The sequence below is a fragment of the Grus americana genome, chromosome 2 (genome assembly GCF_028858705.1).
Source record: "Grus americana isolate bGruAme1 chromosome 2, bGruAme1.mat, whole genome shotgun sequence".
Lineage (NCBI taxonomy): Eukaryota > Metazoa > Chordata > Aves > Gruiformes > Gruidae > Grus > Grus americana.
Genome location: NC_072853.1, coordinates 145,445,736 through 145,462,794, shown reverse-complemented (window position 1 = coordinate 145,462,794; position 17,059 = coordinate 145,445,736). Strand labels below are relative to the sequence as shown.

Genomic DNA, 17,059 nt, shown 5'->3' with positions numbered 1-17,059 from the left:
TATGGTGCTGAATAGGGATTACTCCCATTCACAGGGAAATCAGCCTGTCCAAGTTAATGCACAGAGTTAATGGTGCATAAAAAGTCATTGTTTTACAATATGTTTGGATTATTCTTGCATTAGGATGAAATTACAGTGTTCTCATAATAGGATAAAGTTTGTACTTGTGATTCTTGGGCATGGATTTTGGGAATAAGAGGACCGTTGACAAAATATCAAGCAAAAGTCATGACGTTTAGGATTGCGAAGAGTGATGGATGCTTTTGAGTGCTTGTTTTTCTATAGGTTTATTAAAATAGTTTAGAGAAGAGGAAAATAATTAGAAAATAATTATTTTCTACATAGAAGGTGTGTGTGGGGTTCTTTTCTTTTTGGTTTTTAAGGCTTTATGCCTAAGACCAACAATGAGGATTGTATTTCCAGGCTATTTCTCAATGTGGTATGTGTTTGTGTTGCTCTGACTGAACTTGAAATCATCAAGGTGGTTTTCTGGTTATTTGCTCATTTGGTTTATACAAGCTATCATATAAACCAATATATAGAGGACCGATAGCTATCCATAGAATTTATGATTGTCCTGCACTTTTGCTCTAGGTTTTCAGTCAAGACTCTGATTGACCGCTCCTGTTTTGAGACTATAGATGATACTTCCCCTGAATTTAATAATTTTGCAGCCATTCTGGAACAGATTCTAAGTCATCGACTGAAAGGTATGTTCATTGACTTTCTTACTGGTAATGTTTTTGTCATGAGAACTTGTTTATATGAAACCGGTGCACATCTGTAGAAACTCCTTGATGCTGAATCAAAGTGTTGGCTTTCTTTGTCTGTCCCTTTGCTGTTGCCTTCCTGATGGTTTGCAATTACTGTGGAAAAGTCAAGGAAATGTTTTTTTTGAAACATGTTTCCAATGTTCTTGTTGGAAGCCTTCTTGGCTGGTAATTAAGCAAGTGGATGTTGCCATGGTGCTGAGCTCTGTCTGCTTTTCTGCTTTATGATAAGGCTGTGTCCTAAGAGTCTGAGTCTGAAAGACAACTGTAGTGTTTCCTGCTTTAACAGAAGCTATACAGAGCATATCTGTAGTGGTACTCGCTTTTCTTTCTCCCTTCCCTGCTTTTGTTGCGTTCTTTTCCAGATACTGTGTTTAGGTCCTTTCATTCCTGTTCCCCCCACCTCCCTAGTGAAGCTGATTTTTGCTACTGGGATGTAATGGATCTGGATTAAATTGCTTTTGAGAAAGGTCAGTTGTTGATTTTCCTCTTGTATCAGAGTCAGATGTTGTTCTAATTCAAGAAAATGTCTGTTTGCATTTTCTGATTGTTCTAGAGGAAGCTGCTTTGCTAAACGAACAGAGCATGCCTTAGCAGTAACAGCCGCTAGAAAAGAACTTTGGAAGTTTCTCCCCGTTTCTCAGTTCTGTGTACAGTTTCTGAAATTATTTGAGGATTATGAAGGACATCATAATCGTCTAAATATAGATGTGTAATATGATAATCTAGTCCTTTTCATACTTTTGCTTTTTAATATTCATAACTAAGCTTTGTGAACAATATTGTGTGTAGGCTGACATTTGAGTAGCACAATTACTACCTGCTGTCATTTGTCAGAGAAAAAGAAAAAAAAAAATCACACAGTGGGGTAGAAACACAGTGTTTGTCACATTGTGACAAAGATTATTGGAGTGATTATAGGTACTTGGCAACTTGACACTGCAGGGAAATTGCTCTGTTTTCTCCTTCTCCCCCAGCTTCAGTGATGTTTGAGCAAAAATCGTTACGAATTTTTTCTTTTTCTCCCCCAACATTATTTTTCTTCACAATCTATTATTCAGGACAGGCAGTACAGAGAAGCAACCTTGACAGGTTGGCAAATGGGTTACAGGCAAATGGAATTTGCAAATAAAAGATTATTTCAAAAAAGAAATAGAGAAAATCAAAAAGCTAAATTGTTGTTTCAGTCTTCCCCTTGTAATTACCAGTATGATTTTCTAGGTTTGCAGAGTTAAGTAAAAATATGGAAAAAGGCAGCAGCTTGTGCATCATATTGCAAACGGGGAATATTTTGGTAATAAGCCGGATCACTGCGAGTAATTGTTTTATTCTTTAAAACTTGAAAGCGAAATTGAGATAATAAATGTACCATGACAATTCAAATTTTAAGAGGGTATATATTATACAACACAGGGCTTGAAAGAAATTGCATTTTATTGATGGAAATGACTAATATATTCTGAACGCATACTTCAAGTCAGTAGGAGTACACTGAAAGCAGACTGGTGATTGCAGTGGGTTGTATAAAATGTTTTAAAGCAGGCAGAACATACATGATCTATTTGTCTATGGTAAGATAAATGGGATAAGTGGCTTCATTGTATCAAAGTTGTCAGGATAATCCTGTGGCAGTGTAGTTAATTGGATGATCCAGATTTGAGAGTTTGAGTATATAGACCCTTACTTTCTTAAGGCCATGGCAAATAACAATTCTTAATCTTTAACTTCCTTCAGAAGTACTGGGTGAGGAAGGAAGAATAAATAATAATAAAAAATATTTAATTTGCACTGTAAAGGACTAAGTTTACTTTTATTAGAAAGCTTTTACTGGCAACTGTCTTTTCTGACATAAATATAATATGATTTTAAGGAGTAAAGCATAGTCTTGATGGAATATAGTGACTGTTGCTGCTTATTCATTTCATGTTCAGATAGGATCCAGACAAAACAAAATAGAAGGAAGAAGGATTGGCATTTTAAGGGGAAAAAATGTTCAACTACAGGGATTAGAATTTTATGCTTTTTCTGAAACCATTGCAATTAAGAATTCTGAAATAATAGTTCTTCAAGCCTCATCCTCCTGGCTGTTCTGCTAAAAATGCTAGTTTTAGCAATATGAGCACCATTTTAAAATTTATTGTTGATAAGTAGCTGATGTGATGTTGCCAGCTCCAAATAGCAATAGGGTCATGAAACAACACTGAGTGGTATGGGTGAGTACGTGGGTTTCTTTTTTCCTTTCAGAATCATTGAAGAATTTAGTTTGGAAAGTGTCTTAGTGTGCTGGTTTTGACTGGGGTAGAGTTAAATTTCTTCACAGTAGCTAGTATGTGGCTATGTTTTGGATTGGTGCTGGAAACAGTGTTCATAACACAGGATGTTTTAGTTACTGCTGAGCAGTGCTTATGCAGAGCCAAGACCTTTTCTGCTTCTCACACCACCCCACCAGCAAGTGGGCTGGGAGTGCACAAGAAGTTGCAAGAGGACACAGCTGGGACAGCTGACCCCAACTGACCACAGGGATATTCCATACCATATGACGTCATGCTCTGTATGTAACTGGGGAAGTTATCCAGGAGGTGGGATTGCAGCTCAGGATCTAGCTGAGTATCGGCTTGGGTGTTGAGAAATTGTGCTGTGCATAATTTGTTCTGTATATTATTATTATTCCTATTAAACTGTCTTTATCTCAACCCATGAGTTTTACTTTTTTTCTTTTTCGATTCTCTCCCCATCCCACTGAGGGAGGGGGACTGAGCGAACAGCTATGTGGTTGTTTTAGCTACCAGTTGGGTTAAACCATGACAGAAAGTCATCCAGTCCAACCTTTTGCTCAAAGCAGGGCTTTCTTAGATTGCTCACGGCATTTTCTAGTTGAATGTTGAAAATCTCCATGACATTTCTTAAATTTAGTGCAGTTTGCTACAGCATTTTATCCCCCACCCTCACCCCCACTTTGTGTTTACCTTTCCCTGATATTGGCCGTGGTCTCCACCAGATCCAGTGGTGAGCCAGACCAGGAAGTCAAACAGGCAGAAAAGTAATGACTTTCCCCATGGATGCCCTTCTTTAACTGAGCTGCTCATTTTCTTAAGAGTGCTTTATATGTGGGTGTTTGCTTTGTAATAAAATGAGGTCGGAATAAATATATCAGCTCACGCAACATAGATCTGTGAATGCTACTTGAATGCAGGTATCTGTTCATGTGATACAGAAGACTTAGCACATATGGCACCAAAATAGTTCCAAAAAAGGTAACACAATGTGCCATGGCCAAAAGGTGACATCTGTACTACCTTACAGCTACATGTACATCAATGCCAATAAGTAGCAGTCAGGAATAGGCCACTGTTGTTAGAAAACACAATCTGGCTCTCAGTCTTTTTTTTAATAGCCCTAAGGAAGAAAGAGAGTGAGTTTGGATAAGCTGTATTAACTGTCTTTTCAGGGATTACAAGCCATTGACTGCCTTCTGCTCTAGCAAGTGGGGAGATAATTATCCCCCTACTGTGTAATACTGTATGTGCAGTATACCTGGTACTCCCTAGAAGCACTGGATTTATTGTGAATGCAGAATAGACTAAATATTGTATGGAGCAGGATATAAAGCATGTGTTCTTCCTGTCATTAAAATAAGGTGTGTGGCATGCCTGCTGGCCAGATATGATACAACTGGACAGAACAGTTGAAGATCTTGAAAAGGTAGGAGAGAAGCAGTAACAGAAAGAAGATGGGCAACTAATTACTCTTTTATTCCTTCTCAGGAATAAAAATTTGTATGGTTTTATAATGCAGTAGCGAGTAAGTGGTATTTTCTGTGGATACAGAAACAAGGTATTTGAAGATCTCTGGACAAAATAAGACCTGTAGTCCTGAAAGGCATTTTACAAATTTGTATACAAATGTATGCATGTTTGATAATCTTTAAAGTAAGCTGGCTAATTTCAGGAGCCATTTTTTTCCCCCAGATAGTTGTTTGGAATTTGTTCCTTTCTTAACCATTTTGTAATGTGGACGTTAAGCCCTATCTTGTAGTTGTCTTGGGGATTTCTTGTTTTTACTGCTGGCCACAGATTTTTCATGTATATTTCATGTAATATCCTTTTTATCAGATCAGCTAAGTAAATATAGTTAGTGCAGAAATGGTGGGGGCATCAAAAACTGTTTAGCAACAGTACTTGGGATTTGATCACAGGTATATCCTAGCTGATTTAAAATCTGAAGTAAATTCAAAGTGTTGTATATGTTGTCTTTACTGTATCACAATGTTGTATAGTTTTCTGCTTTTTTCTATCACTGTAAATTAGTTTTAACTGAGTTAGTAGTGAAGAACATCAATAACTATTCTAGATTTTTATGGCCATCATCTCAAATGTATTTCTGAAAACTATTGTCATGTGCATGTATTTGTTGACTTACTAGGTTTTCATTATAATATCCTTTATAGCAAAATGAGTTTATATCCAAACTGCTAGCCAATAGGCATGCTTAGAAATAGTTTTGGTGTGTAAATTAAGTTCTGTCACTGACAATGTATATAGTGCATCTTGCTTGTAATGTCTATAATTTTTGCATGTCATGGTTACTGTTAGTGTACTTGTCATCTATATGCTTATTTGCATGTACCACCATAATGACACAAAACAGTATGCTGTTCTGTGCTATTTTGACACCTTCACAACTTTGTGTGCCTTTTTTTCCTGTATGTACATTTAGAAGGTATTATAAACACATCAAAAGCTTCTGCTAGAGTTGCACATGTAAGCTGCTTGCTTGTCTCTATCAGATCTATGTTATTCCCAATTTTTAGTGACTGTGCAGTTTGTTTGCTTGCTTTTCTTTTTTTTCTTTTAGAAAACTTACTATGAGTAGTAAGCTTCTAGGATGATCAGTGCTTCTGGAGTAGAAAGATAAATATAATAATTCTATTCCTTTCATCATTCTATAAAATGTTCTAGTTTTATGCATCATCAATAGTCAGGTGGTAGTAATAGTAAATGGCTGTACTAGTGACATCACTGGTAAATGTTTGAGTTTTGTACTTCATAGTAAGGTGAATTATTAAGTAATTAATTTCTGAAGCAATGAAAAACTTATTTTATCTGCAGTGCACAATTTGTCCTTTCCCAAATGGTTTTTATTTTGCTTATTTTAGGAGGAAAAAAAATGCACTTACTACTGCCTGCTATCCATGGAGTCTCTTTCTTTTTAAGCAATGAATATTAATATAATTTATATTAATGAAAATTCACTAAATTCTAATAATTCAGGTATGAACAGTGGTTACAAAGGGAAAGGATATTAATTATGTCTGCAGAAGACGATTTGCGCTTGTAGGTCTAGGTCACAGGTGAGGAAGCAGGGTTCTTTGAGTGAGTAAGATGCAGCTTGTAATGCTGCTCATCCTGAGAGACAAGTCTGCTGCATAAAATAGTTAAGGTAATGGAGATATAATGGGGGTGAAAAAGGTAGGTTAAGGAAACAAGAGCTGAAGGCACTAGTGTCATGAAAAAGACAAAGTCTAAGCATATAGCTGCAATGGACCTTTATTTGGTGCAATAATGCTATTAGCAGAATAGCTTTTGTTACTTGATTTAATATTTATACACACATAGTGACCCTATTACTGGTTTTGGCTAAAAGAAATAGTAAGGCTCTTGTGTAATTTGTGGTTTAGCTCATTCTCCTTTCTCCTGTGTGGAGAAAAATCTTAAAAGAATTTATAATTGACTTGGACGACTGGGTTTATGAACTACTGTAAATTTTTAATTTTTAATGACCCATTCTGTAGGCCCAAAGTAAAGGAGTAGGTATTGCAGAAATTTCTCAAAGGAATAGCATGCCAGTTTTTTACCAACAAGTTGTATTAAAACTTTTTTTTTGGTGGGATAGAAAAATTTGCTGTGAACCAAATAATACAGGGAAGTCTGGAGAAAACCTGCCTGTACCTTAGAGCATCCTAGTCGTTACTACTTTGCAACTGTGGAACTTTGTAGATATCAAATCAGACTGTAATTGAGTAGGAATCAAACTGTTTAATGTCTTATTTGTAAAGAATTTCTTGGGCATGAAAAAAGATCTGCAACAACTAGTGTTGCGGATGTTTGTATCTAGTTGTCAGACTGGAGCAGAAATGGGTTAATACAAATAGGCGTGTAGCAGTATTAAAAAATGTGATGAAATAAAATATTTTTACAATATTGTTTCTATTTGCTTTGCAGTTCTGTAGACAAGAATTGAATTAATTTGAACAATGTTTAATATTAAACGTGCAGCTTCCGTGCTTATGTAACAATTTTGTTTGGCTGACAAAAACAGTAATGTCATTCCTGTTGGAATAGCTGTCAGCTTCAGTGTCTTCTGATGACATAAATTTCATGACAAAAACCACATAGTTTTTGTCCGTTGGACATCCTGGGAAACTTACTCTTTCCTTAAGAAGTACTTTGACAGAAAGTAAGTTGTATACTAAAATTAGCTTTCAAGTTTATTAGGACCCTTTAAAATTTAGATATGATTTTAGATTCATAGAACAGCCCAAGTTGGAAGGGACCTAGAAAGATAATCTGGTCCAACCATTTGTAGGAAAGGGAGCCTGTATGAGATTATCTAGCACCCTGTCTAATCACATCTTGAAAACCTCCAGCGATAGGGACTCTACTACATCCCTGCAGGGCATTGTTCCAGTGAATGATTGTTCTTACTGTAAAAAAATTCTTTCTTATGTTGAGATGAAACCTCTCCCAGTGCAACTTGTACCCATTGCCCTTTGTCTTCTCTATGTGATTTCTTGTAAAGAGAGAGCCTCCATCCTCTTTGTAGCCTCCCTTTAAGTACTGAAATACTGTGATGAGTTCCCCTCTGAGTCTTCTCTTCCCTAGGGAGAAGAGACCTAATGCCTTCAGTCTTTCCTCATGGGGCAGGTTCTCCAGCCCTTTGGACCCTCTCCAGTCTGTCTGTGTCCCCCTTGAATTGTGGGAACCAGAACACACTACTCCAGGCACAGCCTAACAAGCGCTGGACAGTGGGAGCTATTTCATTCCTCATTCTTGAGAGTTCTTGTGCCTGTATACATTGAGGGCCAAACAGAAATTCATATGCTGAAAGGTTTTAAAATTGTACGGAATATACAGCTTAATATCTTATTTAGTAGTTCTTAAAATACATTCTCAGTATTCTTGGACAGTCTTTTCCAACATTTTTCTGTGTATAGAATGATTAAGGAAGTTTTTCTTCAGATGGTGTTAATTACTAGTGGGGCAAGGTATAAAGTTTTAGGGAGAAAATAGTGAAATATAGAAGTCCTTGGTTCACAAAAGGTCCTGAGCCAGCTGTGAGTTTTCAAGTGAAGACAATTCCTACTGAAGTCTGAAACCCATCACCCTCTCGCAGAGCTAGCTGTGAGATGAGAGCCCACTGTTATGTCAGAGTATTTTGTAATTATGGCCAGCTTGCTCTGTTGTTCAGTGTAAGCCAAGTAAGTGCTGTGTGCTGGTATGTATTTCTGTTATAAAGGTATTTTTGTTTTTAAATTACATGTGTTTTGCAGGTGTTTATTGGTCAAAAGAATTGCTTTGCATTAATGACTTCAGAAAACTATAGAGTAAAACTGTCCGGTTTTTTGCAGAATATATTCTATCCTTAAGATAGTTTGAAAAAGCCACAAAAGCTCTTGTATGATATGCTTGCTTTTATTAGTTGGCACTGGAATTGGTGGCACAAAGTCATCTTCACACTTAAGTTGCATTTAATTTTGCAGGTATAATCCCCACGGCAGAAATGTTTTTGATATAGTAAAGAATATGAAAAATATCTGTAGCTTTTTTTGCTGTTAAAATGCCATTGAATTCTTGTTGTTGTCTGCTACACTTGTCAACAAAAATAGTAAGTGTATAAGAGCGCTTACCTCATGGCAATACTTTTATTTTAGTCCTTAGAGCTGAGAAGACCTGAATCTACAATAACTGAAGCACCTTGGGATTTTGCTTTTCCTTTGGCATATTGAGTAGTAGATATTAATTCTTCCTGCTTTTTTTAAGTCTTTTGTCAAGCTTTGAATTTAATAAATAAATTCATGTGACAAAGTAAGCAGATGGGCCACAAGGTCAAGTTACATGCACCTTCTAGGGGAGAAAAAACCCCAACCACCTGAATTTCTGAAGATCATAGGGGACAGATCTTTGACACTACTCTGGCTATGCTTGGAACTAAGATAAGTCATAGATAAAAATATCCTTGTCATCATATTTTGGCATTTTATTTTTGGTATGTATGATTTGTAGTATCAGTCTAATATATTTTTCTTGAAATCTGAGCTTTCTAACAGCAAAAGAAATAAAGTCTTTCTGATAAATTAGTAAAGCTTCAGAAATACAACACTTAAAATAAAATTAGCTTAACAGTAAGATCTCATTTTATGCGGAGAAAAGGTTTTGCATGTATGTAGTAATGGCAGTCACCAGAGGGCAACATTCATCATACTTTTCACATACCTGTTTGCAGTTGTATGCTGTTCAGTCTGAAAAATGCAGCTGAACTGTTGCATCTGTGATGAAATTTATTTTGTGTGGAGCGGTTGCAAATAGTATGTAATTTTGCCTTTTGTTTTCTAACTGCAATACATTCCAAGCTGGAAAAAAATATGAAGGATTTTGGTTAAAGCTCCAGAAGAAATATTGGTTTGCTCAATTCATTTTGGTCAACTTCCCATGGAATGTTCTGTGTGTACTCAAAATAAATTGGGACTGCAAAACTTTTTTTATCATGCATCAATTTCTCCTTCAATGAAAGCACATTTTGAAAAATTCCGATCTGCTCCTTAAAATAAGGATAACACTACCACAGCAAACAGTGGTCTTTATTTATTTATTAAAAAATTATTTTTTTAAAGAACAAAACTCTTTTTACTTGATTGTATTAATGAAACATGGTACTAAGGCAAATAACGGAAATATTTCCTGCATCATATTTTTTAGTCACAACAGTGTGTGCTCTGTTGTGATTTAAGAGTCCTGTGAAGAACTCTTGAGTATTATTATAGCATATTAACAAGGAAAAAACCAACAAAATACACATATATGCACAAAAGCCCCAAACTTATCTTAGTTTATTGGTTTCAAACCAGGGTGAGAGGCATAATGCAAGTTTTTTTTACACCTGTGAGCCAGTTTTCAGTAGGAATTTATGGACTTGCTAGTATAAAATCCTGTCAGTGCAGGCAACTTATAGGGAAGAATTTTGATTATGTTTATCTCCAATAAGTAGAGAGAGAGGTTCATAAATCTTTACGTATCTTGTATTTTGATTTAAGGTCAGATCACCTGGTTCGGCTATGAAAGTCCTCGTAGTTTCTGGGACTACATTCGAGTAGCTTGCCGAAAAGTCTCTCACAATTGCATCTGCAGTATTGAGAACATGGAGAATGTCGGCTCTTCTAGAGCTAAGGTAGGGAAGAAAAAGGTCAAATTGACTTTTTTTATTACATTATTTCTTCTGTGTAAAATATAGCTGACATTTCTGTACCCAGAAGAAAAAAATATATTACTAAGCTTGCCCCACAAAATTTTTCATTGTTTGAAATAATTATTTTTATATGTACCTAGTAAATATTTACTTTTTAAAAAAACACTTTTAAATCTGAATATGTTTCCTTTTAAATTTGTTATTCAGTGGAATGAATCTCAAATTCTCTATTCATTGAGCATGTTGTATTATAAAATGACTTGCAAATTTTTTTGAAAATGCAGTATGTTGAGGGAAATTAAGTTCATGGGGGCGTGCCTAAAAATAATATTTTAAAATTGTAGAAATGTGATTTCCCCCCCTCAACCTAAGTATCATTTTATTTTGTATGTAATTTATGCACTAATAGAAAAAGGGTGATCAGCTCTTGAGTTTGTTGGTGTGATTGTGCAGGAAGCCTTTAACAGATTTATTTGCTAATAAAGATCTGTCATTTTAAAGGATGTCTATAGAAATGACATCACAATTTCTGATTGTAGGTACAATGGAAATGTTAAGGAAGTAACAATTTAATGTGTTTATATGCATATGACCTGAATAAGAATAAGCTTTAAACTGACCTATCATTAAATCTTAATAGTGTGAGACAGTATAGATATATAGATATATATAAAATAGCTTGTATTTCTGTGTAAATCAGCCTTGATTGATAACTGAGAACCTTCTGACTTTAAAGTATAAGTAGTATAAAACAATGCACAAATATTCTTAATTAATTTTATTCCTAAAGGGACTGGAATCAGTTATTTGAACAAGTATCCAAACTGTGTTCCACAGCTATTTTAAAAATCCTGTAGTTCCAGATTTTTATTCTGCTCTGGATTATTCACATTTGGTGTCATTGGCAAGGCGGAAATATTTAGCTTGTTATATACAAAAAATTGTAGGTTTTTTTCAGGGGCATGACTGTGGCTAATACAATTTAAATTACATGTATTTACACAACCACAGTTTTCTTCAAGAAAAGATGATGCTTAGATCAAACAGCACCATGAACCTAGTAGATCTTTGAGCAGCTGTTCTGATGATCCATAGTACTGCAGAACAGCTTATTTGCTATGTCTATCGTTGCTCCTTTCTTCTTTTGTTTAGACTCAGTTTTATATTTATGTAGTAAACGTATCTGTAATTTGCATGAAACCTTTGAAACACTTGAGATTCTATGGCAAAAAGTTACTGACTGTTTTTTCTATCCGGAATATTACATGCTCTTCCTTGAACTCAATGTAGTGAAATAGTAGACTGATGATTTGAATGATGCTGCTTTTCTTCTTGCTTATGTTGAGATCTGGAAATTCAGATAATTTGGAGAACTTATTTCCAACTATTTTCTGGAGAGATTAATGTTCTAGAATCTGATGATTGTATTGCTTATATTTGATGTTTATTTTAAAAGTGTTTCTGAATTCCAAGATTTTAATAGATATGAATATTTAAATTCAGTAGATCATAAGATGCAAAGCTATTTTCTGAAATACTCTTATAAATAAATTAAAGTTTTATTTTACTCTGTGGAAAACTCCATGCCAAATAGTAAATAAAGAAGCTAATTTGTGCAGTGAGTGTGGAGAGCAGTGCTGAATTTTTAAAAGTGCATGTGGGAGTATTTTGGATGTCCATATCTTAAAGGGTTGGAGGTGTGTCAGCACAAATACTAGTAGTATGCATCAGTTTTACTGGTGGTCCAAATGGGTGTCTGCTTCAGCCTGGAAGCGGTTAGTAAGGGTTTACCAGTGCTAGTTACCCCTGCTTTCACTGGAGCTGCATAGGCCTTAGTTGTTAGCTAAGCAGCACCATCAGGCTTTGACTGTTTCACTCGTGTTCTAAATAACTGCATCATAAAGGCAGCTATCCAGATAAACATCCTTTTAATTTTAGTGCACTCGACATTAAAATTTTCGCTGCGTTGTTAGTGTTTATGAAAGCAATTTTTTTAAAAATTTTATTTTATTTATTATTTTTTATTATTTTATTTTGCATCTGCCTGCCTATCTTATTATAAGGTTAGTTTGATCTAGGTCTATAAATATTAAAAGTAGGATTATAATCTACTGCAGTTCGTTTTGGTGGAATGTCTGTAGTGATATTCAGCTAGGTGTCAATAAGCACCAAATATATTAAGCAGAAAGACATCTTACTACTTATATAACTATTTGTGAGTTTATATGGGTTACAAGAAATGTTCCTGGTGTTCTCAAACTGACAATCACAACTATGGCAGCCATCTGAAATGTCTCTTTCTTGTAAACTACAATCCTGTGCACTAGACATGTAAACATAGTGCAGCATACATTCCTAAAGGTTATTTTGGAAGCTATTGCTGTTGTTTATAGAACTGTTTGAATGAAGATTTGGTTTTGGACTACAAGTTTTAGGCCTCTTAGATTTGATTTCATTCCTGTATATTATGTGCACCTTCTATAATGATGTCCTTGCTGAGGGAAAAAATAATTTATGCAAATTACATAATAAAAATGTCTCTGAGTTATAATTTGGTTTTATTGATCCCACAAATATTTGAATGAATGCAGAGAACTAGTTCTTACTTAAATCACCTTGAGGGTAGGTTACTGCTGCTTTACAGTGGAACTGATTAGATGCTTCCAATACCATTGTCCGTAAAATGAAAAGCTTTCTGCCCTGATCTGGTACCAGTTATGCACATGAGGTTTTCAAAAGGCTGGAGTATGTAATTAAAGAAAAATCTTTTGGGGTTTTTTTCCCTTCAAATTTTGGAGAACTTTATTTCACAATAAAGTTTATTTGTATGAATGCATTTTCTATTTTCATTGTTACTATAATGAAGTACATCTTAGGAACAATTTCTGTATAGTGGTAATATTGTCAATCAGGTCAGTTGATTTACCTGGGTGAAATGTATTCACTTTCAGATATAAAATTAAGTGTTTCATTCTATACTGCTTAAATATTTGATATCTGTTTGTTTTTGCAGGGTCGAGCCTGGATCAGAGTAGCACTTATGGAAAAGCATTTGTCTGAATATATTTCCACAGCTCTGAGAGACTTCAAAACAACCAGGTCTCTAAGACTTTTATTTTTTTTTTTGCAATAGTTGAGCAAATGTTGCTTAAGTGAGGGACTTGGATTTGGAAGTGAATGTTCCACTTGATTTGTATAGGAAAGGATGTCACTAATAAAATAGCTGTAACCTATATCTGGAGTTGGTATTGATTGGATTTTATCATGGGTAGAACTGCAAAATTGAAAATTCCTTTGTGATTTTAAAAATGTGGAAATGTCTGGAATTCTTGAAAGGTCAAAAGAGAAGAAAACCTCTCTAAAGAAGGAACTATTTATGAAATTGTAGAGTGATAAGGATACAAGATGTAATGTTCCTTTCAAAATTAGGTATGGTTGACAGAAAGCCTTAGAGACTCAGTAAAAAATAATTTTTATAGGAACTTTTCTTGAAGAAGAAAGGAAGAGAATTCCAGGAAGCTTTTGAGAAATATAGAAGAACAGAATTAGTGACCAGGCATAGCTAGGATTCTTGATGTAATATGAAAAATGTGTAACAGATTTTTGTTGTACCTTCTAATGGTAAAAGCTGTTACGGACAAGAATATGATTTGTGATAGAAAATGCTCCGGTGGTTTTGGACTGGTTCTACATAATGTGATTATTATATGATGTTTTATCTTGTAACAAGTGTGTTTTGTAGATTTATGATGAAGTCATCTAAATATGAGCGAGTAATACTATTTATCTGCAGATCTCCATATATTTTGCTGATATTAAGGTGCCTTTGAAACACAACTAGGTAAACATCCCATTTTACTGAAGTTTCCAGACGTGTTGTCCTTATTTTACTCAGATTTGCTTGCATTTACAGTAGACAAGAAGCTCATAAAACAAAGATTTCTGGAAAAGATTTACTCATGTTGCTTCAAACTGAAAAGTTACTTGGGTTTTTGAGGGGGAGATGAGGAGGAAGAGGAAGGTCCCAAACCATGTAGTTAAGCAGTACATTCTTTGTCCCTCTTTGGTAGTGTTGTTTGTTTGCTAGTGGATAGTTGTGGTATTATTTTATTAGTAGTTTCCAATTCGTTTATTTGAACATGTTAATGTTTCATATATTTGAATGTTCTTTCAGTGGTATAACTTTTGGAAACAATCTCTTTTGCATTCCAAACATAGTAAGTGCAAAGTTTGTTTTGAAGTAATATTTTTAAATACATCTAATGGAAATAAAAGTTACAGTTTCAGATCTTAGTAGTGTAGATTTCAAATCCACTAGCAATAATCAGCACACTCTTTTTCCCGTGTGGGATTTCAGATACCTAACAAGTGGCCTGATTTTTTTGGTGATGCTTTGCACCATTTAATTGACATTTTAAATTATGTATTGTGCTTTATGTATATTTGATAATTATTTATATAAACTATAAATGTTACACATGTTTATGTAGAATATAAGATTCATCTATCATACTGCTAGCTCTTTTTAAATCTCGCTGCTGTGTTTAGGTGTCTGATCTTAGGGCTAGTCCTTTAATTAAGCAGCACATTATTAGTGCTGGATCCTCATATTACACTTGAAAAGGGGTTGGATTAAGCATGGACACACAATTATTTTTCTAACAAATTGGTCAGAACAGAAAGTTAAAGTAGACTTGTTCTGTTGTGAGATGTCAACTGCATAGCACTGAAAGAAGATTTGTGAGTTTTCCAAGGGGACTGTTGTTTTGACTGGATTATTGTAGCTGTTTTAAGAAACATTGCTCCTGTCAGGCTAACGTCTGCCTCTCACTGTTACAAATATTCCCTGACTTGTTTGTGTGATTACTTCCTAGGCACCATTTTACAAGATAAACTGAACACAGTACAGATTGGTACCTGGCAGTGATTTTACAAATGCCAGTGAAATGGTTTGTAATCAGCTTGTATTGAGATCGTTGCTGTTAGTTCACAAATAAGAGTAACTACTGAATCGGATTGTAAAGTCCATCTAGCTCAGTGTTCTATCTCAACAAGTGGCCAGTTTAGATTCCTGGTGCCCTTGCTGAAGTCAGAGGGTAGAGAGCTGAGTCAGAACATCATAGCATCAGTGTCAGGACTATCTCTATCTTCCCAGAGGAAGTCTTCCAGATTTCTTGCTTCCACTAAGAACATCCAAAGTCTTGGACGACTCACTTCCTTACAGCAAATGTCTGTCTGTTATGAAACTGCAAAAGTGGGACTTGTGACAGTGTGCATTGTACCATAGTTCAGTCTTTGGAGCTTTGCCCCAAAATGTGTCTTTTCTGGATGTTCGCCATGCAGCCAACTCAAGCTCTCACTGAGCCATCCCAATACTTTCATGCAGTTCTTAAAACAGATGGAGCTTTTGGTAGGGCAGTGTTGCTGGTGTTTGTCTGAAAGATGGGTTGCATTCAATAACTTGGCACCTTCTTGCAGTCGTACATTGCATCTCGGTTTCTGTTAAGTGACCTTTCAACCTTGCCTTTGGTACTGAACAGCTCTTGGTTTCCCTCTTTTCACATGTAATGCTGAGGTGAATTCTAGTGACCTGTCTCTGCTGCTGCTAAGACTCCTTTAACATAGAAATTAGTTTCATGCTACTTTGCTAAACAGACCAAATGCCTTTTTTACAAAGCCATGCGTGGCAATGGTGGGTCCTATTTGCCTGCCCTGTGCATGGAACGTTTCTGTCTGGAAGTAGCTTCTGTGGTAGCTGGGAGGAGAAAACTAGAAAAAAAGGGAGAGAATGGGGAGATGGTGAGGGAATACAGATTTAACCATTGTTGCTTTATTGGTCACTGTTCTCAAGCATCCTTCATAGGTCTGCATATACCAGGGTGTGTGAAGTGTATTTTGAGATCAAGGTGTGGAGTTTTAAAACTTTGGCCAATAGGTGTTTTACAATAAAAAATGATGTTAAGAAGACACTCCTTCTTCAAATAATGAAAATTTTAAATCTCAGAATAACTGGATGCAGCATGCATCTTTGCAGCATGCAGTATTTTAAGAAAAAGTATGCTACCTGGAAAGTAGCTGATTCGTGAAAATATTTTTTTAAAAAAATAATCATCTACTAAGAATGAAGAGTGAAAGTTAACTATTTTAAAAGAGCCTGCAAGTACAATTGTGAGAGAACTTTTTTTCCATACAATGGAATTTTTTTTTATGTATGTGACACTAATTCTTCCTTTCAGCTGTAAAGTATAAGATATCTTCATAATTTTCTTTTCATTTTGTCCATCCTGTTCTGCTGTTTCTTAGAGCTAGTATTGTACATTCTTTTTCCTTCTGTCTAAATTTTTATGTGCTCTAAGACCATAATGTTCTGTGCTGTGCAGTCTATTGGTTTGCTTTATTTGAAATGAAATATGAATGCCCTTGGGGTTCACATGAATTGTTTTTATTTAAATTGGATTTCTTCAGTTTTCTGTTAACTATGAAAAACATTATTATTATTTGTGAGAAAATTGTATTAGCTGAACTAATTTCTTTTTTATTGAAGGAGATTTTATGAGGATGGAGCAATTGTTCTTGGTGAAGAAGCAAATATGCTTGCTGGTATGCTGTTGGGACTCAATGCAATTGATTTCAGGTATTATATTTGCATGCTTCATTACAAAATGCTCAGGCAAGAACTTATAAATCAATACATTATGGAAAACATTGTTAGATTCCCTTGATAGTTTGAGAGACAAAACTTAGGAGGGGGAGGGAGAGAGAGATCTTGAATGGCTCTTCTAGATAAGAACAAAGGTATGCCATAGTTTATATAGCTGCATGATTAC

At 35.2% G+C, this 17,059-nt stretch overlaps 1 protein-coding gene across 1 annotated transcript in view; it reads left to right on the top strand.

Moving 5' to 3' along the window:
* RUNDC3B (RUN domain containing 3B) overlaps positions 1–17,059 on the top strand; it is a 58,496-nt gene that overhangs the window by 7,798 nt on the left and 33,639 nt on the right. The window contains exons 2-5 of the mRNA XM_054814429.1: positions 595–710; positions 10,081–10,214; positions 13,246–13,331; positions 16,777–16,866. Coding sequence (XP_054670404.1) covers positions 595–710; positions 10,081–10,214; positions 13,246–13,331; positions 16,777–16,866 — 426 coding nt within the window. The remainder of the gene's footprint in view (positions 1–594; positions 711–10,080; positions 10,215–13,245; positions 13,332–16,776; positions 16,867–17,059) is intronic.